This window comes from Phaethon lepturus, unplaced genomic scaffold (genome assembly GCF_000687285.1).
Source record: "Phaethon lepturus isolate BGI_N335 unplaced genomic scaffold, ASM68728v1 scaffold21276, whole genome shotgun sequence".
NCBI lineage: Eukaryota > Metazoa > Chordata > Aves > Phaethontiformes > Phaethontidae > Phaethon > Phaethon lepturus.
The window spans coordinates 35,317-58,356 of record NW_010548563.1 but is presented as its reverse complement, the minus strand read 5'-3'; the positions used below and the strand labels follow the sequence as shown (position 1 = coordinate 58,356).

The following is a 23,040-nucleotide window of genomic DNA, read 5'->3' as shown; positions in this document are numbered from 1 at the left end:
GAGCTGATGCTTGCCAGCTGAAGTTATCTGTTCACAGTTATCTGACTGATAGCAAATACTATGATTACTCGATATCAACCAGCGCTAACATAAACGGCATAAATATTCTCCTCTGTGAATAATTTTAAAAGCTGTGCAGTAGGCTAGTAGTAGTGCCATTTCCTCTACTTGAACACGTGAAACTCTTTTTTTTTTCTTCCCTTTTAGAGAGATTTTGATGAACGCTGTGCCCAGTGTTCAGAAGTGAACTGGGGTCTGACCGATGGAGGCAGATTTTACTGCAGATCTTGCCACAATGTTACTGAGGTAAAAAGCTAAGCTACTGGCCTTGAGAAAGGTTTATTTTGATTGTTTCTTGGGTGTATATTAAGAAAATGTTAGACTTCATTCTTGGCATGAGGAGTTGAAGGCAGTATTGTGATCCTTCCTTTTTCATGCTTTACTTGACACTGTTTAAAACTAATGTTCCCTGAAATCACAAAATTTAAAATGAGCCCTTTTAAGATGCTGTGTTGCTGCAGCTGTAGTGCCGGCATGCTGTCTAGATGCTGTAGAGGTATTGCCTGGGTATTGTTGCACTTTAGTACAATACCGATGTAGGCAAACCCTGATGCATGTCACCTGTGCGTCCAGGATAGCAATCCTCTATCTTTGCAGTGTCTGAATGAAAAGTTTGGAATGCTCTGTCTCCCTTTAGTTTAGGAAATTTGAACAAGTTCCTCCATTAGGTTTTATGATGGGACAATCTATGCAAGTTAGGCCTGGCTTTTTTTCTTGCTAAGATATATTCCTGTCTTGCAGAGAACTAGAGAAGTTGTAAACACTGATTTTATTTCTAATACAAGAGTCCAGACAATCTCCAAACGTTTAAGAAAGCAGGAAAAAACTGGTACGTATGAGTTTCCCCCCTGTATTTTTCGTAAGAGTGGCTGTTCAGCCAGGATTCACCAATCCCATTATATCTGACTGTGGCCAAAAGCAAATAGCTAGGAAAGACTATAAGAACAGGAACAAAATACACCCCCAAAATGCTCTCAGTACCTTACATGCTCGCCTTTGGTGACTTCCTGAGCCACAGGTGGTGTTTGTTGGTTTTTTTTTCCATTGAACAGAACTATGTGTTACTTATTGCCACTGTGGCTTCCACAAATCAATACTCACTGAAAATACTGGTGGCATGCATTCAGATGTGGTCATGCCTTTGTTCCTTCCTTGTGATGGCTATCACAAAACCAGAGAAGTTATATGTCTTCATAAGTGAGATGTGATGGTGGTCCAGTTCTTAGAATGTCAGTCTGGCTTGCATTACAGGTACTGGGCCCTGTACAAACCTACATGGAAGGGATTTCATACAGTTACAATAGCTAAACCAATATTACATCTTTCATCCAGAGTCACCTCTATACTTTTAATTTCATGATTCCAAAGAATAGTAGTCATTATGTGTGATATGTGCTGTAAGGATGTTATGATAAGGCTGCTTGCTGGAGGTATGTATGCATACTGTGATGGCTGGATAGATGTTTTACTGTTGTGATCACTTTCAAAAAGCAAAAATGTATTACAGTGCTAAGTGAAGCATGGGGTTATCTTTGTCTCTGATACGCTGACCTATCTTCACTTTGCTGTGGTGGGAATGGATTACTACATTCCTTTGGAAAGAACAATTGTGGGGAACGAAGGGAGGAGTCGAAAGGGGAACAACCTTAACACCTCCTGAAGTCTGAGCTGTGTACCACTTCACACTTTTTATTTCTCCTGTTAGGAAGGTCATTAGACATCCCCCAGGCCTCTTAAGAAAGAAATCCTTAGCTTCGTACAGTCCCTTCTGCGAGCGCAATTACATTATACTATGGCAGCTTATTTTCATGCATTTATAGGAGTAAGCTGTATCTGTGGTTAACAGTTAAAGCCAACATCATTAAAGCAGGGCAGAAGCTTTGGGCAGGTAACTTCTGTGATGGTGAGATGCAAGGTTTGATTGGAAGGAAAAATAATGAAGAAGAGGTGTGAAGGGAATGAAAAGGAAGTTGAGAAACGCAGAGAAAATTTTTAAGACCAAAAGCCTGTAGAAAAGGAGTTGTAAATATAGAGAAGTAAGGGTGAAAAGTAAATGTAGTGCAGCCTGAGGAATAAGGAATAGATTGGAGATGGACCGTTGCTTATGAAATTTGTGTTATGCTGAGATTTGCTAGAAAGTTTCTCAGATATTCAGAGCTTCTTTCATTTAAATATCCATGATTTTGTGGGAGAGAATGGTGAAGAATGTGGTGATATTGGTTGTTTTTTGCCTGACTCACCACTGTAATGTGTTCCAGTTTTCTGTGCTGGGGATGGGAAAGAAATGATCGTATTTCATTTTCTAATGACAGGTTCTTAGTTATTTTAAAACTGGTCACTTAACAACTCTCCACTTGATTGCCACACTCAAAATTATAGTGAAATATATTATTATTGGGAGATGTGTGGAGTGCTGAACAGTGCTTGTTCAGTAGCTTTTCTTCTGATTAAGACTGTGAATAAATGGAAGTTAATGGAGTATTTGTCATAGCTGGTCTATGCTCTAGGATCTGAAATTATTTGAGACGTCTCTGTCCTCATACCAAGAGAACAGAACATTAAGTGGAAATAGGTGTGCATAAGGTTAAAAAAAAACACAACAAAACAGTACAAGCGAAAAAAAAATTTTTTTTTACTTAGATGGAGGCTGTGAATGGTATGTTTGTGAAGGTTTTCAGCTTGTGCTCAAGAAACAAGCTGAAGCTTTGGAAGCATTAGGAGTATGTCCACAAATGAAGGTATGTAGACGTCAGTGTGAGTTCTCCACACTGAGTGTGTAACAGGGGGTATTACATAAAAAGATTGTAGTTTTTAAAGTTAATTGAACAATTCCCTGTTTAGAAACATTGACAATATGGAACTTAGTTTCTCTGGTAATTTGAAAACATAGTTTATAAATCTCAGTTAGTAAAATTAGAGCTGGAACATTATTCAGATTCCTGAGTTAGAAATTATACTCTGTTCTCTCAGCAATTAATGATCTTGTAAACTTTGCACTACTCACTGTCCATTTGTATTTATCAGGATGAAATTTTGTGCAATTTTTGGAGGCGTTATCTTCAGAAGAGCAAACAGGCATATTGCAACAGACCAGCTGGGGAAACTGTCAAAGCATTGTCAGTAAGTGAAAAGCTCAAATCTCGTGAGATGTTGAGTATCTTTTTAAAAACCAACAACAGAAATATTCTTTGTTCAAGCTACATACCTAACTTGTATTAATGTCACTTCAGTATAAAGGATGTCTTCTAAATAGGGTTCCATATGTCGGTTTTGTTGTTTGTTTGTTTTCCCATTTTGAGAGGCAAATACTTCTCCAAGTGTGGAAAACTGCTTCTTTAAAAATATTGCTTTATTTTGGCATAGATAGTCAGTAGATAGAGCAGAAATACAACACAAAATGCATCATCAACTACCATCTTTTCTTGCTTGCTTTCTTGAAGTTACTTATTTCATCAAGCTTTAATTCTATGTATTGCGAACTTTCTGATCATTGTAGCAGATTGAAATCTAATGTCATCACTAGAAATCTTTTTATCTCGAGAACTCCTTTTAAAATACTGTTTTTTGCAGGGCTTCTTTACGTACTGGTGATGCATAGAGGAAGTAAAAATGTGAACAGTTGGGGTTTAAACTTAATTTGCTGTTCATCTTGCATCTATTGTGCTTTATTTGGTTTCTTCAGATTGAAACAATAGCTAACAGTAGATAATACAATGACTTATTTACAAAAAACAGGTATGCGATAGCAGTACTGATGTGGACAGTGAAGCAGAGAGATGTAGCCTCCTTTACTCGTCTCTCTCTGAAAGTGAGGGGGATCTACAAACTGATTGCAGCTTTGCCTCATCAACTAGCAAGGTCTCAGGTAGGAGCAATGAATGGAACTATCTGGAAACCATTTTTGTATTTTTTTTTTTTAATATAGATAAATATATGTAAAGTGTATGCGTGTACAATGAATTGGAGGAGCTGGTTGGAAAGTGTAGAATTTTCAGTCCCGTTTGCCACTAAAGTATTTTATATTCTACGAGAAGTAGAAGACTTGCCCCCTGCAAATCCCACCCAATGAGATGGCAGTTGAACAGGACCTGGAAATACAGTGGGAAATGCAGGAGGAAGTTCTATTGTATAACAAGCTTGTTCCATGCCTCCTGTTTGGAGTGGGAAAAAATAGCTGTTACATTTGCAAAGGTATGTGTTCACAAGCATGGCAGCTTCAAAGAATAAGCACTTGTTTAGCTAAAAGCAGAGCTGTCAGTTGTGACTTTGATGTTAAAAAATATGAGTTTGTTCTTTTGGGGGGAAGTTTTGTTGGTTTGTTTTTGGTGGTGGTGTTTTTTTTTTTTTTCCCTATGCCATAGATATATTATGATTTCTAATTTTTTTCCTTACAGTATTTTTGGTACTGTATCTTTCATCTCTGCATTCTTTTTGCTACTTTCCCTATAACCTCTTCTATCAAAAATCTTCTTTTAGCATTCCATCAGTTTCTCCTTTGTGTTCACAATATCAACTTGAAAATATTAACAGAATGCTAAACATTTTCATTAAAATATTATAGAAAACTGGAGTGTTTGTTGCTACTGGGAAAGTGTAATGCCACGTAATGCTGCAATGTCTGATACTGGAAATATGTTTCAGGGCACATTTGAAAGCTTTTGCTTGCATTTTAAACTTCTGATTTTTTTCTTTTTTGCTTTATTCTTTGCTTGCCTTTTCCTTCTTTGTTTGTTTCAGTCTTTCTTTCCCATTACATACAGTCCTCTTTATGTTCCATTTCTGTTCCTCTATGATATTGCCCATCTACCCTCAGAAGAATGCAATCTTGTTTTTCCATGTCTTTCTCTTTATTTTTTAAAGTTCAGAAATGGTAATAGAATAAGAAACTTGATCTGCAGCAATTAAAAAAAAATTCTTAATTTTTTTTAATCCACACAGAGTTAAAGAGAGGAAAAAGGTGCAGAAATGGTGATACAAATTTTTGTGAATATAATGCGAGTATGTTTCATCTGTATATATTAAAAAGACAAAATTTTCAGGTAAAGAGTCACTGCATGTTTGTACATGTAGCAGATCCTGGGTGTTACACAAATTTATATTATATGAAGGAAAAAGAATTGAGTGAAACATTTCTAGTGAAAATATTCCATTGAATTTTTTTCCTCGTCTTGATGTCTAGAGGAATCCCTTTCTTCCTTGGTGTTTGTGCCTTTTATAGTTATGTTTCTTAAACTCTAAGAACAGCTAGATGGTCTTAAGATAGGCCATAATTTAACATGTTCTTGGCCTGTTGTTTCAGAAATGGAATTCAGCTTTAAGTAGTCATACCGATTTCACTAAAAGCACTTGAGATGGATTAAGAAGTTCAGTGACACTAAAAGTACATTTTGGTGAAATCAAACAAACATAGGAATTGTTTTGTATATTGAAATTTAAGACAAGTAATACTATATGTGTTCTAGTCCATTATAATTGTTGTGAAAATGCATAGATTTCCTTTTCTGTGCTGTTTTTACTGAGTTGTTATTGCTACAAACTGGAAACTTCAACACCCTTTTTTTTCCTAAGAGGCTTGTCCAATGTGCAAGCATTTTTTTTTTTGTTATTTTTGTGTACAGGTAATAGGAGATTCTACTGAGTATAGCACTGAGATATTGCTGAAGAAGCCTATTAAACTCTTAAATTATTACGTGTGTGTAACTGTGTGTTGTCATGCCTTGCATAAGCTGGAAGAATAAAAGGAAATTGTGTGCCATCATTAAGGCCACAAATATCATGAGGATTATTTTAAATTGAGTTGAATGTGAAATTAATAATGAAGCTTTGGCCATGAAGTAGTCATGTCTTTAAGCACAAGTATCCATGTAAAAGGTGAAACTGTTGATTGAAAGGATTAACTGATGTTCCCGCTCTTGTTCCCCGATGCATCTATCCCTGATAGACCTCGTAGGATGATAGACCTTGTCTTTGTACAAGGTGTATGTTTGAGCCGGTTCTTCTAACCTGTCGCCGTGTCCTTAGTGCTACTGGCCGGCCTTTCAGGAGCCGGTAGGTGGCATCAAAGATCAATTCTGGGTCAGGAACACACTATTTGCTCGCTCTGTCTTGGTATTGTGTGTCAGCGGGCACTGGACCTCTACTGCTGACCGCTGTCACTTTACAGGCTTGGCCATCACTTGCCAGCATAGCCATGGAGCTGCCAAGCTCTCTGACGTTTTAAACTGTTTTTTGCAGGCTGCTTGCCATGGCCCTGCACCTCCCAGCTGGGGAGCTGTGGATCCAACCCTTGCTGTTCCTCTCTGAACAGGCGAACAGTCTGTGGGGAAACACAGCGAGAAAACCTCTACAGAGTCAATGCTGATATTTTGTGCTGGTGTGCTTTAAATGCAAAACATTTTCATCTGTCCTAGCTGGGTCATGATGTAGGGAAGAGAGGCTTTTCTTTTTCTCTTCCTCCTTCCCTGAACTCCCAGGTTTCACTGCTGAAAAGGTTCCTAACTCATAAATCACTACCTTAAATTAAATTTCTCATTGCTGCTTCTCTTAGTTTTCAGTGATTCATCTCAGTAAGGAGTGTTGCTATGTATGTTATTAGTTGTTTTTTCCCCCTGCCTTCCTTACCGTTTGCTATGCTTTTGTTCTAAAGGTGTTTTCTTTGTCACTGAATGTAGACACGTTTTTTTTAAAAGAATACTTACGTTTCTGCAGTTAAAGATTATATGGCAGATGGATACATACCTTAACCTCAGTAAAATTTCTGCAATGTAAATCATGTTCTTGTTAAAGTCCTGACTGTGCTGATTTAAGATAATGTGTTTTAATCCCCAATTCTGAGACATTTATTTAAGCACATTGAATTTTCTCTTGTTTCCCCACTGTTCCCTTATCTCTTAAATGGAAAATAGTATTTTCAGCTCGTAAGTACTGTTAGTTATATGTTGTATAGGAGTTAATGCCCTTCTAGAACTCCAGGTTTAAGTGTAGTTCCCAGCAAAAGGTCTGTTTTGATTGGTAGCAGAGTGACTTTTGTATCTTCATATGATCCAGTGTCTTAGTCAAGTGAAGTAGCAGTTTATGAAATGGGTTTTCATCTCATATCGTGGTAGATTAATAAATTAGAGTTAAGCTGTTAAGTAGAAAAGTACAGAAACTACAAAACTACTCAGAGTAATTATTTCAAAATGTTACTAGTTGCTGAACAAGGGTCCTTGTATGTTCCTTTATCTTGTTTTCTGTATACCATGGATCCTGTATATATCATATCAATTACTTTTTTTTTCTTTTCTGTTTTTAACATAAACCCAAGAAAGCACCTCTGTGTGCTCTGGATCAGTGGATGGTAGCTTGTATTTAATGAAGAACCAAAAGGAGAAACTGAGGATGACAATGCCAATGACCCTTTCATTTTGTTACATGGCATTACTCTGGTTGAGAGAACCAATGACATTATCTGATCTCTTGAGGTATGAATACTCTCTAGTGAAATATTTGTTGCTTTTATAAATAATAAATTTTTAAAAAAATTAGATCTGTACTATTGCCTTCTTACTAATTTGCTCAATAATAGTGAGAAGTTCTCTATGTTTAGTTGTCATATCTTTTCTTTGGCATACAATTTGTGCTGCTGCTTTTGGAAAACATTCTCCTCTGTTGCTTGCAAAATGACCTGTAAAGGAGAAGATTTTGGAGCTAAAGAAGTTTTTTATCCTTCTCCTTCAAAATTTCTTAAGATTCATTGGTCACACTTTACTGTTTTTGCTGTTGTCAGCATGCCAGAATTAAATGAGTAAACATTCTCCAGGACTTACATCAGTGTTATCATACAAACAATACCAGCTATATATAATGAGCTGAAAGGTAGCTAAGTAGCTTCATGAGACGGAGTCGGCCACAGAAATTAATGTAGGAAGTCCTTTTTTCCTTCATATCTTTGTATCTGTAATTATCAGAGTTCAAAACAATACAGCTTTTAATATAGTAGAAATAAAATATTCTAATAATAGGGTTTGATGCTAAATGGAGACTGTCAGGCTATTGCTGACAATGCAGTTCCCTTGTCCCCCACTACAACAAGGCTATGAACACATTCCTTATTTACTTAAGGAATGAAAAATAATTCAACTTTTCTTGATAGCAATAAATATTTTAAATCAGGCCCAAATAGTTTAAATTCTCGAATTCTTAGATTTTTTCCTTGGAAGACCTTTTGTATACTGATACTCCTTTTTAACAAGTGTTAAAATACTGGGTATTTATAAAAAGATGCGGGGAAAAAAAAGTGTTACTTTACCAAAATTTAAGGAAGAGAAAGACTCAAGTAACTGTAAATTGGCAATTCAAATTGCACACTCAGACAAAATAAAGGAAAAACTGATTCAGAATTCAGTACTTTAATTTTTTACTTTCAAGTGAGGTAAAGACGAGGCAATGAGTACGTCATCCCCCACCTGTGGTTCTTATAACTAGTATCGCTGCTGAAAGCGTGATGAATGTGAGGGAAGTTTACCCCAGCACCTGATCTTCCATCATGGCCTCTGTTCCCCTGGAGTGCCAACTTCCACCTGCAGTTTTCTAGCTTTGTACAAGCTTTCTGAGAAGGATGGGTACTGAAAAATGCTCTTTTGCAAGTACTTTTTAAGAAGGGGAGGTTTGAATGTCTCACAGTACAGTAGTTAATACTAGCTAATTTATTTCTATGCAAAACAATGCTTAACCCTTTGATTGAACCTTAGGGGGCAGCTGTTGCCTTCATCGATCAGAACTGCACACACCATTGCATATTTGCATAACTGGATATGCTGTTGCTGCATAAAAGATGCTTGTAAAATGTTCAGCAAAATGCCACAGTATTCAGAATTCAATATGGAAGCATTTATTGAGTGGATTAAGAAATAGTAGAACTCAAAAGTAGTTTTCAGTAACAAGATTTATTATTGACCAGTATCTTCCTAAGAAGATTCTGTAGGAATTGGAACTACTGTAGTGTACTCTGTATTTTTGTCAATTATCAGAAAATAAATATATAAATCCTGTCTGATAATGTTTGTATATGGCAAAAATCCAAGTAGTAAATTGCAATTACTGGGACGGAGCAAGTGGTTCACAGTAAAGAATTCTTGCTTAGCCTATCCTGTTCAGAGAGCAAAATGAATAAATAAATGAATAATTAAATACCTATTCTTGGGTTACTGTATCTTGGAAACTGTTTCTGGAAAGCATGTGGGGTCATATGAGGCCAATACATCCTCACAAGTCCCTGTCTTAGTATGATCGGGTTTTTTTTAAACCACACCTGTCAAATTCAACTGTTAAGAGGAAAGGTAGATTGTGTTGTTTGCATATTAATGGTATATTGTTGTATTTGGCACTTTAAAAATTGGGGACTGCAGAAAAGATCCATGGAAATGATTCAGAACCTGGAGAACATCCCTTGTACTGATATCCTTAAGAGCTGAGAACATCTGCTTGAAAGGATTTAAAGGAAACATGAAAATAGCAGAAAAAGCTGGAAGAGGAGAGGGAAAAAAAAAATCAAGTACCAAATATAGCACAGGAAAGCATAATCAGAAACTAATAACTGGAAATTGAAATAAGATTATTTGAATGAGAAGATACTTAATTAGATACAATTTATGGGTTTAATACTTTTAATAGTGGGTAAATCAAAATGATTCCATGACTTTAAATGCACTGAACATATGTACTGAATTAAATGCAGAAAATTATGTTTAAAAGAATGTCATTTGTATTGCAAAGTTTTACAATGATACGATAGTTATATAAGACTGTAATTACATTATCATGCTTCCCTCCCTACCCTTAAGGTCTTTGCCTTTCACAAGTTTGAAGAAGGGGAAGGATTTTTAAATTGCTTGAACTACCATAAAACTCTTGTTTTCCAACTTCTGAATATTTATGTTTTGAAAAAAATCAGACAATGTTAGTATTTTTGCATGCTTTAAGATACACAGATCAAAATAGTGACAGACCAGAGATGAAAAATATGCAGAGAAAACATAAAATATTCAGTATTACCCTTTAAACCTTTGTAGGCAAATTGTTTTATTTAGGCCATATGAATTACAATTGTACTTAAAGTTCTGCCTTGTTTTTTCCTCAGTTTGGTTTTCTCCCTGCCCTGAAGTCAGCTGACTACTGCTCCTCCCTTGTGATACATGCTTAGGCACCATGGTAGGGCAATCTGCCAGCTTTTAAAGGATTTACAACACCAAAAATACATTCCTCCTTGCTACTTGACACACTTAGCAGAAAAACACTACAATTACCTCGTCTCGCAGGGACATTGTGGTTAAAAAATAACATTTTTATCAACTCTCTACTCAAGTCTATGCAACACATTAAATCCTTTTCCATTGTGAATAGTCTCACAATACTCCATATGCTGTGTATTATTTATCTAAATAATAACATTCTTGGCTTGTGGAAAAGTTTCAAGATGCTAGACTTCGAGATTCTGAGAACTAATGCCTTTCAAATGAGGTTATACCTAGCTGTGCTGGCAAGACTCAACTTGTCATCAGTTTGTGGCATTACTCTGTGTGTGGCTTTAACAGATGCATCATTTCCTCGTAGCGTGCAGAGGACCGAGGATTTTTTTCATACTTGGACTTTACTAATGTATGTTGCTGCTGTAATTAAAAGAAGATGGACTGTGTGCTGTATGTGCCAGTCAGGTTTTCAAGCACTTCACTGATACAACATAGTCATATAAGTGTTTTGATTAGCTGTCTGTTAAATGAAAGATTTGGAAGAACAGCAGAAGAAACTGAAGTGCTATTCCAATTTTGGTCTTTTGGACTAAGTTTTAAAAAAAATGAATCAACAGCATATTATATTCATAACAGGGCATTTACGCTGTTGCATGTATTTCTAGAACGTAAAAACAACCTGAGAGAGAAGAGCATTCTTTTGTATGGAGACAGTAATTTCAAGCTAGGAAAGATGTTGCCATTTTTTAAATAGTTGCAATGCTTTGACTTGGTACAGCTAAGTTAGTGAAAAGTTTTTTTAAAAAAACAAACAAACATTTTTATGGACATTGCTTGTCTCTTGCAGTGTAAGGATGTAGTCCCAGCATCAGTTTAAGCTGGTATGAGTTTCTGTTGCTGAGGTCTTGCATAAACATTCCAGCTCTTTCTCTTGCCCTGGGTACTGGCGTTCATCTGGTTTATGGTGTATTAGTTGAAAGAAGTAGATCTGCAGAAAACTAATTTTGCGAAAGCAAGTTTCCATGGACATTTTAGCACAGGTTAATTTGCTTCACCACACTCCTTTTCTGCCTTGTGCTGGCAATAATGTTCCTGCAGTCAGCTGAGTCTGGAAATCTGTCTGGTTGAAATCAAACCCTGGAAAACAAAAGACTAGTTCTCAATCTAATCCTCTGTCTGAGAAGTCACACAAGTGCTTTTGTCAGCAGGGAGGAGTGTGTGGCAGAGGACTGAAGGGAGGGTGGGATTTCCCATTTCAGAGGCAGCAAGCTGTTAGTGTGGTTTGGCTGCAATCACCACTACACCACACCCGAAGGAAGGTCTTGATTGTTTGTCCTCTTCCAGCTGTTGCTGTGCTGGCTCAGGAGGTTGCTGCTCTTGGTGTCTTGGTACCAGCTCTTCAGATCTGACAGCTAATCGTGTGATTGTGCCTTAACACGTGTCAGCCAAAGCTTATCATCAGCTGAGCCAGTAATGGGTCACTGTTGCTGAAAGAGGAAGGTTTTGCATCCCTTTGTCCTCTCCTCCTGCCTGTGTGATGCATCCCCTTCTCTCTGCCGACTCTTGCACTTATTGGAGCCATCTGTGAGCCTCCATGGGAAACAAACCTTCCGTTTTTGCCATGGGGTAATGGGTAGTCTTCTGCTGCTCTTGTGAGTTACATTCATGGAAGAGGATGATGAGCAACAGGTGCACACAGCCAGACCAGGAGGAGGGAAGTACGACCAGTTGTGTTGAGCTTTTAGGTTGGCTCAATCCATTTTGTCAAACCACCCCTCAAGTTTAAGTTCTTCAGTTTAGTTCAGCTGACCTTGACTAAAATGAGCTAAGGAGCTGTTGTGCAAGCTGCTCAGATCAGATGGGATGGCAAGGACAAGCAACTGGTGCTGGGTTTGGATGATAACCTCATTGAGTATGTGGACCAGTGCACATCTCCAGCTTGGGGTGGGGAATGCTATTTACGCTGGTTGAGGAAAGCTACTGAAATTTCATTAGCAAAATGTACATCACAAAATTTGATTAGAAAGGTTTGTGCAGTGACTTTTGCGTCTTCGTGTAAGAGATTAATACGCTGAGCTTCAGAATAAAAAAGTATTGGGCAATGTGATTTTTCAGACTGCTGTTATTTTTCAGAAATCATTCTAAACGATAGCTTAATTCTAACTGAGAGAGTTTTTATTAAGAAATGCATTTTTCTCTCAGTTTGAATTCAATTTTTTTTATTAAACTGAAAATTCAGTTAATTTTTTAAAAACAAAACTAGGATGTACCTGTAAACTTTGCAGTAACTAGCCTTTAAATAGAATTTTAGTCATCTTTGGGAGGTATACACTACATAACATGCAACAAGTGGTGATTAGGGCACGGGACTCAGAGAGGGAAGGAGAGCTTGTGAATTGCCGTAGGCTCAGGAGGCAGATGGATCCTGTGCAAACAGTGGCTGCTCTGTCTGTGAAGACATTGTTCTGCTTTATTTTTGTTTTCTTCCCCACACCCCCCCGCCCCGCTCCAGACACATTTTGAATGAAAGTGGCAGATTGCTGTGCTTTATGAGGAACTCGGTGTTTCAGCTTGCGGAGTTGGATCCAGCTAGTGATTGAAGCGCTTAGGTGCTGCCCGCGTTGGGAGCAGGTGCAGAGCCCAGCTGTACAACCCCTGTAGGAACCCAGGAGGGACTTGCAGAGTTTGTAGAGCAAGAAGTTACTAACCTACGTAGCAAGATCGGAGAGATATGGTACAGATAACACAGCTGGCAGGAGAGAAAATTGTTTTCGAATCTCGTAATATTATTTAAAGAACAGGGACTTCTCTGTCTGAAATGTTAATTTACTGCCGTTGAATGTACTCTTTTTAACAATATGGTTTTGGAGAAGAGGAGAGAGGAAAGCAGTTCTAGCTTAGTGCTATGGGAGACCACTAATATGCTTTAATCTAGAATGAGACTAGTGTCTGTTCCCTTGTGAGGATCTGTGCTTGCTTTGCCTGGTTTGAATGTCAGCTGAGATGTTAGATAAGAGCAGGGGTTTGGTGTGGTCATGACTTTTTATTGGTAGCTATTGTTAAATGTAAGTATATATATTATATATATAAAAAAGTCAAGAAAAGTACCAAATAACATTGTCAATTACTTACCAAAGCCAGTTTTTAACAAAAAGGGCATTATTTGGGTGCAAATAAAAAAAGTATTTTGTATTTATTAGTATACAAAATCATTTCTAGTCATACTCAAATAATTAAAAAAAAAAATCAGAATACAGATCGAAATAATGAGGTTTCAGTTCTGTGTACCTGCTCATGATTCTATGATCTTCCTCCCTACCACATTACGTGACTCAAACTCCAGCAGAAAGTGTGTGTTTTAGAAGTAAAAGTTACTTAAAGCTTTAGAAATTTGAAAACAAAATTCCATACCATTCAAAGGAGGCTTAAAGCAGTTTCAGAAATGCAGTAGCTGAAGAATGTGCAGAACAAACTCCATACAAGTGTGTTGACTGTAAGCTTACTGCCATAACATTATCATTTGTCAATCATATCTGAGCTTGAACTTAAAGGCCTGTTAAATGATTGAGCTGATTTTTGTCCTGTGGAGCATTTAGGGGTGTGTAACTTCAGACAGAACTGTTTAGGCAGTATAATACTGATGTTATTTCAAATCAGAAGTTGATTTGTATATTAATTGTAGAATAAACATATGCATCTGTCATACTACATACCATTTTGATTTAGTCGTCTTTTTTTTTTTTCTTCATGCAGGTTTGTTGTTGAAGGTCATGTTCCGTATTTGAATGTTTTTCGGCATTTTCCAGAGAAGATGAAATTGTGTGGACTTGATCTTAAGATCTTTTGTGTAGAGGTAATTTTTTTTTTTTAAGGGGAAAGATTAAAAAAACAGATCAAAACCTAGTTATCTTGTGGTATTTCGATTTTTTTGGTCACTGTACTAATAAATTGATTAAATCTATTCTTATGTTGTAGAGTTCATGTTTTGCATTATTGGAGCCTGTGCAGAAACCAGTGTGCTCTGTGACTTGGAATGCTTTAATCTTTAACCAGTCTTATTAAGCTGATTATCTAAGTTAAAGTGAAATCAATAAGTACTTGTGGAGAAAAAGGTTTTCGGAACTGCTTTTGGAACACTCAGAAATAGGATTTGGCTTCCCATCTAAGGGCAATATATTATCCTCTTTGGTGCTTATTTAAAATATGTCTTGAATTTGTTTGCAATTCCATATTCTTTTCATAAAATATGGTTTAGATGTTATCTCTTGTTCTGTTTCTTCTTGTACTGGTTGAAATATATCAAACCTAAAATCTATGTAAGGGGTTACAGCCCTTCTAGAAGCTGAATGGTAATGGACACCTTGAGTAAAATGTAAATTTCCCTTGTTTAAGGTTATTATGTATTGTGGTAATGATCACACCCATGGTGTTGATGTTGCAGAAAAAAAGTATGGATTTTTGAAATGTGCAAATAAAATCTTAGCTTTTAAGAGCAGAAAGCAGCAATACTGCTAACAGGAAAAGCTAGGGTATGGTCTGCTGTAAGGTGTTTGTAGCCTAAGACTTCAGTGATGATGTTGCGAGTAATGTTACCATTCTCCAATATGTAGTTTACATTCAGTAGGTTGTGAGTTGTTCAGAAACTGATCTGCGGCTTTTTTTTTTTTTTTTTGGTACCACTGCTATCCTGTCTGGATAAATAGTAATTATGACCTCATCTTTTAAAAATCAGGAGATAAATGGAGTATAAAGCCTCTTGATTTCTTTTTCTGTCTTAAAACTTTTCCATTAAGAAAAGTTCTATCAGGTTGAAATGTGGGTGTAAACTTCTTTTTTTAAAAAAAAAACTCTTTTCATTTTCAGTCCCTTTGTCCTCCTTTGCCTCCACCCTTTGGAGGTGTTTTTGTCTCTCAAAAATGGTTGCATAGAACCTGTAGTCTGGCCTGACTACATAAAATAACACCTCCACCCCCAATCCTACAAATCATGCAGATGAAAATTTTTGTATGAATTGCAGCTGTAAAACTTGTACCATGCCTCAAAGTGGGAGCTCTGGTGGCTCCTCTAGCCTTGGAGGATCCTCCTGCTTTCTTTTGGGATAGAGCTGTTTCTGGCATGCAGGATGATCTGATGCCAATGCTGAAGGTGATTTCATCAGTCCCTATTAGCTTGCTGTCTCCCAGAGCTGTCAGTTTGGATTATTCTACTGTCCCTCCGTAAGCATGCTTTCACTATAGATCGTAGCATGTCCTGATGTGGGAGTGGGGACTTCACAACTTGAAAGCCACAAGCTGGTCAATTTAATCTTGTTCCACCTTTTATATAAAAGAGGAAGTCTAGCCATTTTACCCTCTGTCTTAAACACTTATATAGTATATATGCACTTTCTTTTTTTCACAAAACGGAAAAAATCTGATTTTTTTGGTCTTAATATTGCATACAATTAGTCTGTATCTAGTGTGATCTGCTATTTAACTTACAGGAAATTGCTGATCTAAAAGCTGAATTTAACTTTTGCCTTCCATCTTGCTTGTCTGTGATATGGGCACCTGCACCCCTCACTTTTCAAAGTATAAGTAGATACACATACTAATCAAGTAATCTCTTAACTTTTGTTTTCATTGCAATACTTAGGTAAGATTCTGTACAGAAAAAACTGTTTGTTTTCCAGCCACTCCAGTATTACTGTGGCTTCCTCTTTCTAGGAATATCTGCTCCCTGCTTTACCTTCAATGTTCCTGTAGTAATACGTCCTCAGGTTTATTTAGTTTTAACATTTTTGACTACGTTATTGGGCTGATAATTGCACAAACCTTACTACCTGTTTCCTACATCTTGTGTTTCAGAACTGATCTTGCTGCTTATTGCAGCACTGAGATTACCAATAGCTTACTGTATCTAGTTTTGACATCTGAGTTTTGAGAAATTCAAGAGATGAGGTTATTGTCCTGGAGCAGGAAGTTAGATTGTGTAATACTCCATCCTGAAAATACAGCCTGCATTCTTTTCTCCTTGGTGTTCTGTATACACTGTTCTATCGACAGTTATCTTCAAAACCTTTATGGGATTATGACTGTTGATAACCAGGCAGGTAAGATGCTCTAATGCCATTATTTGTCGTGCTTCAAGTCTGGTGAATGTAAGCTGCAAACATCTTCAAAAATCCTGATAACTGACAGGACTATTCAATATGTCTCCTCCTTATTTTGAACAGATTTTTAGTGCATTTAATTGTGTCCTGTGCTAATATCCTACAGCCAAATTTTGAATCAAGAAGTAGTTATGTCGTAGTAGCTTGAAGGATTTGAATTCATTCTACGTATCATTTTATCAGTTAAGTAAAGATGAAGCCTAACTTGATAAGGCTCATCTTATATAAAACCATTCTCTGTGGCTTAAAGTTTGGGTTTTTTTTTTCAGTAACAATATCCCATATACCCAAAATATACTGAATTTGTACAAGGTTGAAGTTGTTACAGCTTTAAAAAAATAAATGCAACAATTATTACAAGGTGAGTCACATCTACTTGCTATCTTTATATGTAGTGACGTGTGTATGTGTACATGCACAAGGGTTGTTTTATGCCTCGTCATTTAGTAGTAGTATTTCGTATGCAGGGAATGTGACTCCTCTTTGCCTTGCCAGATGATGAACTTCTGTGCTGTGTAACACAGAAATAGAGTCCATATCACTGACAATTTTTCCCTGTCCTGTGTACAATTTAGCAATTAGAGGTGATTGCAGCATCTGTCATACAAGGAGAAGCTGAGAGCACTGGGATTTTTATCTGTGGGAAAAGGAAGGCCGGGGAGGATTTCATGTATAAATGAAAATAATGTGTATAAACATCTGACATGAAGGAGCAGGGATGGAGTCAGACTTTCTTATTGGTGGTGTGCAGTGGAAGGACAGGAGTCAACAGGCACAAACGGAAGTACAGGAGATTCCATGTAAATGTAAAACTCTGTAAGCATGACTGACCATTGGAGCAGGCTGCCCTGAACCACTGTGGAGTCCACATCTTTGGAGATGCACAAAACCTGACTGGACACAATCCTGAGCAACTTGCTATAGTTGACCCAGCTTTGAGCAGAGGCATTGGACTCTACAATCTCCAGAGGTCACCTCAAATATGCTGTGATTCAAATGGTATAGTATACCTTGTATTCTATTTTACACTTTCAGTGTAGGTGGCAGATAAGTCCTTCATATTTTAGTAATGGCACAGCTAATAAGAAGGGCATAATTTTTCTGTCCAAACTGAACTTTAAAATACCTGCCACAAAGGTGATCATATCTGGTCACCTCTGTCTAGAAGTCTGGGAGCTCTGGGCATAACTGCCTCGTAAATAAAGAGAAAAGGAGCCTCCACCTCTTTGTATCATCTTTATCATGATGCATAACTGTTAGACACGTGTCAGGCCCTAGCTGGAGATAAGTGCTACCTCACAAGTATTTTTTGAAGGATAAAAGTACCTTCTAAAAGATCTTAATGTAAAATGAATTGTTTATCTTTCCATTGCTCCAAGTCTCTTTTCTAAGCCTTCATTGGTTATCCTTTTTATCCCTTCCTCTGTTAAAATCATGTGTATGTTAGAAGTTAGCCTTTGGTAAATGGGTTTTGCCAAAACACGTGATCAGAGGGTTCACAGAGCAAAGAGCAGCAGTAGCATGATGTTCCTGTTTAGTTCTTAGTTCAAAAGTTCTAAGTTCCCAATACAAGAGAAGAAAAGCAAGTTTTCATCTTACCCTGCAAAATTTCATTTTTTCTAAAACAAGTTTTCTTATTCCATTTGATTAAAAACTTTTTTATGCATCAAGAAGGAATAAGATACTTAAATTTTGGGTTTTGTTCTATGCAGGAGATCAAGGTTTTTTACTTGCTATGTGCGATTTGTTTAACTACAGTAAATCCCTGCTGATCTTGAGGCTTGTGCCAGTAGCCAGCATGTCTTTGATGAGCACAGTAATCTTTTCTCTTTTAGGTGGAAGTCATCTTTGTTTCCTTTTTAATGGAGAGGATATATATTTCTTTAAAAGCATGCTAGTGTAGGAGTTAAAACGAATTTGTAAATTAGTAGTAGTATGTATAAAGTTCCATGGGTAATTTGCTCTTGACTTGTTTTATTTTTATTGATAGTATCTGTCTTCCAGTGGAGCTATACACAAATTCCCTCTTCCATTTCTGCTTGAAGTAGGGATACATCCTTAAGATACACATCCTCTATTTTGCTTTTGGGGATTTATCTTTATCCTCATACAGAATTGATTAAAGCATCCCTTTTCTCTTGAGCCAGCAACAACTTGTCCTTGCCATAGATCTGATTTTCCTTATATTTTTGACTCAGGACTGTATACCTGATTATTTCTTACGTAATTATTGTGTTTGTGCTTTAAATTTGGTTCTGCTTTGCTGTCTCAAGTTTATGTTTAGCTTTCATTACTTTTTATAAAACTCATTACCATTAATGAGATTGAATTTTTTTTTTTGTCCCAAAATATTTTTTGGTTTTGGTTCTCACATTCTTGACACACACACGCAAACTTAAATGTACGTGTGTATATATAGGTAAGCAGGTCACTCCCATGGCTGTTGGGCAACATGATTTACTAAAGTACTGAAGATAAACACGTTGGTTTGGAGTATGTGCTCTGTGGAACAGGATAGGTGTAGTCTCGTAAATATCCTTTGGATCCTGTTGGTCTGAAGAGCTTTGGGGATGGTCATCTTTTTAGGTGCCCAGGTATCTGGACTTGGCAAGGAGCACTATGTGTGACCTCAGTGAAGTTCCTTTCTTTCAATCTCTCCTCCAGCTTTAAAATAACTCCTTTTTTCTTAACTTATTAAGAATCTGTTTGGGTTTTTTTTAAGGGATGGGAAGGCTGGGAGACAGTTGAGTGTTAGATGAATTCTGTTTAGAAATTGTCCACGAACCTGCCCTCGAAGACAAAAGGAACGCATATTTACCTGATGATCTTTGCTACTACTTTTGCCCTGAAGTAAGGTCATGGAATGGCTTCTCTGTACAAGCCCTTCTTTTTTTTTTTCCTTTTTAATCTTAGATGGAAATAGCTGCACAATTCTAAGTCTGTCTGAAACCTTCTGTCTTTTGAGAGGGCCACTGAATGCTTCAGTGTTGACAGTGTTGTTGATGTATGTTGCTGTCTAGGAATCTATATCTTAAAAATGCTTCCTTTTTTGTTTTGTGATTTAATTCCATTCCTGTCTGTCTTCCTCTGCACGTTTTTTTTGTGTGGTTTTTTATCATCCACTGAGTATTGCTGCCTCTAACAAGAAATATACTTACTTAGACAGCTTTGACCTTGTAAGGTGAGAAAATTAATATATAGATTGCTTTTTGGTTGTCTTAGCATACATAATTTTTTTTTTTGTTTCCTTTTACACATCTTGCCTCCAACTTACCTATATTAACAGAAGCACTGTTTAGTTTGAATTCTGCTTTATATAATTCACCTTTTTCCATCTCTAGATGTCTTGATTCTTAAATAACTCCCAGTGTTATTAAACTTCCAGCTGAGAGGGATGTTAGCATCTTCCTTACCTTTGCCTGTAGAAAATTATATCAGGCTTGTCAGAAATTAGTGGTGTGGACAAGAGGAGAAGAATCATAAAACTCAGAACCACATGTCATGATTTTCTCCCCTTTCTCCCACTTAACTGAAAGGCTTCTTGTTTCTTTCTTCTCCCTAATATCTTTTTTTTTTTCTTTCAGGCTTATTTTTCTGCATAAAAATGATATCTTTTTTGTGTCTCAGATTAGGCCAGTATTTCTGGGCAGCTCTCCATTGTGTTCAGTTTAATAAGAATTTTAATTCATGCTCCATTATGAACTGGTGTTGGCTTTGATAGGAGAAGGAAGAGTTCGAAAGGAAATATTTGTTGCCCTAAGAAAAGGTCTAATTCATCCAGGGTCTTGCTTTTTGTTAAAGTAACCTGTGATAGGTGTTGGAGCAGGTACCATAATGTGTTTATAGAAAACCTCAGCTCTTTTAAGAAAGTGCCACTTCAGTGCAGAGTGTTTTAGTCTGCATGATGCTTTGGATTTATTTTGAGGTGAAGGAGTATATACCTTGCACACATGCGTGCACACACAAACCCTCCCTATCGTGGATTATTAAATTTCTTTCCTCTTTTATTTGGGAATAAAAGGCTTGCTTTAAACATTGAGAAATGAGCATTCTTCTCTATGTTGTCTGGAAACTTTCCAGTTCTTTGGTTTCTTCTCTTACCGTATCCTATAGCTTGTATTTTCTTTTCTGTTCTTCTCTTCTGTTTCTTTCTTTACTTTTTTTTCTTTTTTCTTTTGCCTGATTTTATTCTTGGCAGCACTTTTGTATCTGTATTGCTCTGCCGCTAATCCTTCTACCCTCCATCTTTCTATGTCAGCTTCAATCAAATCTCACTTCTGAGGATTTGAGAGATCTGATTTCTGAGATGAATTTGCCAAGATTTTCCTCTGGTATCAAGGATGCTTCTGTTTTCCTTCTTTGTTCTGCGTGCTTTGTTTTCCAGCGGAGCAGCTCTTTAGTTTTGGGTACAATTATGAGTTACTGTCTTCCAGTGAGACTTTGTGGTAATTTTTTTAATTTGAGTCCCCTTTAGCTATCCCATAAAGAAGGAAGAAGTTTTCAGAGCAGCAGCGCCAGTAGATTGTGCTGTCTTCCTTGTGGGAGCTGGAGCTTCAGTTATCTCTCTCCTCTCCTGACCTTGTGAAAGTTGCTTGACTGACAGGATATTTTTAGCTTCCATTTTCCCATTGCCATTATATTATTTTGTTCAGGATCCATGCCAGCCTAATCATTCCTGAGTTCCTGAATTTCTCCTTTTACATTTTTTTTTAAATACTGCATATTAATGTGGAGAGTTCTTTGATGTTTAGAATTTCTTAAGATTATTTAAAAAAATAACATTTGTGTTTCAGAGAGCTCCTCAGTTATTTCCTTAAAGCTTCTTGTGTGTAAATTATCTGGGCCTCTCCTTTGTAAAATACTCAGTTTTATCAGATACTGGTTTGCTTTTTTGCAGACATAATTTTTCTCTTCCTTACTTATGATTTTAATGAGATGGCATTGTATTCCTTTTCCACTTACAGAACAATCTTGCTTTTTCTTCATATTTGTTTCATTACTTATACATTTACTTGTAGCATTGAAATTCAAGGTTTTGGCATTTGGTTTTTTTTTAGTTTCCCTGCTACTTATGGCTTAGTTGCCTCTACCTCTTCTTTCACTGCAGAATATCTATAGTGCTGTGTTTTGCCTTTTTTTTATCCAGGAGATTGTCCCCGAGCACTATGCAGTCAAATCCCCCTGGGATCCCCCCTGTCTGGGAGTGTAGTGACCTACCAGGACTGTATTTGGAGAGGTCTAAAGCGTGTGCTTTCATGTCTAGGAGCTACGCAGTTTTGTATCGTTTCCTCTCCTACTTGAGAACAAGGTTTGAACTCGGGACTTGTATCCTTGTGCAGTATTACCCAGTGTGGGACTTGTCTTCCAGGTTCAACATGCTGATGTAATGTTAATCATTTATGTTACGATACGTGTAAATGTTGCTGAGTTTTACTATGGCAAGAAAGTTAAAGAACCTCAGATTTAGCCCCTCTTTCTCTTCATTTCATTTGGAATACAGTTGGAATTGGAATAAAGTTATTAATACTTGCGCTGTATAAATATTTTGTGCCTTGTGACCATCTAACAACTCAGTTGCTTGGTAAAAACTGGTTTGAGTTAAATGGAGATGTGCCACAAAAATGTATTTGAATCAATTCAGCATTGTTCAAGCATAGTAAAAGCCATTTTGTTTTGTAAATTTAGCTGACAAGTTTAAGTAGTCTAAGATGCTTCCTGATTTTGATTTCCCTGTGAATGTTGGGGGCAGAAGAACTGTCAGGTAGCCTGGAGGAAAACATAAAATTGGAGGGTTTCTCATGGATTAAGAAAAGAAGATTGTTCAATATTTTGATGATTACCTGCTGTATATAGCAAAACTAGGACTTGATTGTAGTTTTCAGCTTTCAAGGCTAATGGCTCAATTTTAGAAGTAATTTGGCATTCAATCCCCACTAATTTCTAATCATCTCTGCCAGCTTGTTAAAAAGTGTGAGGAGGTTCATGTAATTTATGCTGCTAGGATTGATTGAGTAATTTGACTATGTTATGACCAGAAGTAGCATCAGTATTACAAGTTTCTTGAAGACTAGTTCTTTGAATTTACAGTACTGAATAACAAATGGAAACTGTCTATCACTTCTGTATCTAAATGTATTGCTCGGCTTATTCTCCTTGGAAACAATTGTCTGCATTTTCTTCTTAGATCCTTTGAGCTGCTTCTGTTTTGTTTTGTTTCCTGCAGTCAGGAGCATATCACAAATTGATAAAATATTTTACTGTGTTTGAAGTGCCTAAACCTTAGACAGATAGGATCTTGGAGGCTTTGAAAAGTAGCTACCTCTTACTGAGAGCATTTTCATTAGATAGATGTGGATAATGAAGAAGGATAGATAGAGATTAGCAGAAGGACTGTTATTAGAGTATTGATGCTTCTGTCTTCTTGCTTCAGCTCTTCCTGGAGGGCTGGGCAAGCTCATAGAGTTTGCATGCTGCTTTCACTCCTGGTGGTAATTCTTCCCACCTTGCACTGAGAACAAAGCCTAAGTACTTTTTCATCATTCTTTTGAATACAGGAAAAAAAATAGCATCTTCTCACACAATAAAATAGATGAGCAATGA

The 23,040-nt window shown here is 36.9% G+C and overlaps 1 protein-coding gene across 1 annotated transcript in view; it reads left to right on the top strand.

Annotated features, from left to right (window-relative positions):
- Nucleotides 1-207: 207 nt before the first annotated feature.
- The window catches only part of TAF1B (TATA box binding protein (TBP)-associated factor, RNA polymerase I, B, 63kDa), a gene marked incomplete at its 5' end in the record, with an annotated part of 54,913 nt that continues 32,080 nt past the window's right edge, over nt 208-23,040 (top strand). The window contains 7 exons of the mRNA XM_010290017.1: nt 208-306; nt 802-889; nt 2,701-2,798; nt 3,085-3,180; nt 3,796-3,925; nt 7,367-7,523; nt 14,043-14,142. Coding sequence (XP_010288319.1) covers nt 208-306; nt 802-889; nt 2,701-2,798; nt 3,085-3,180; nt 3,796-3,925; nt 7,367-7,523; nt 14,043-14,142 — 768 coding nt within the window. The remainder of the gene's footprint in view (nt 307-801; nt 890-2,700; nt 2,799-3,084; nt 3,181-3,795; nt 3,926-7,366; nt 7,524-14,042; nt 14,143-23,040) is intronic.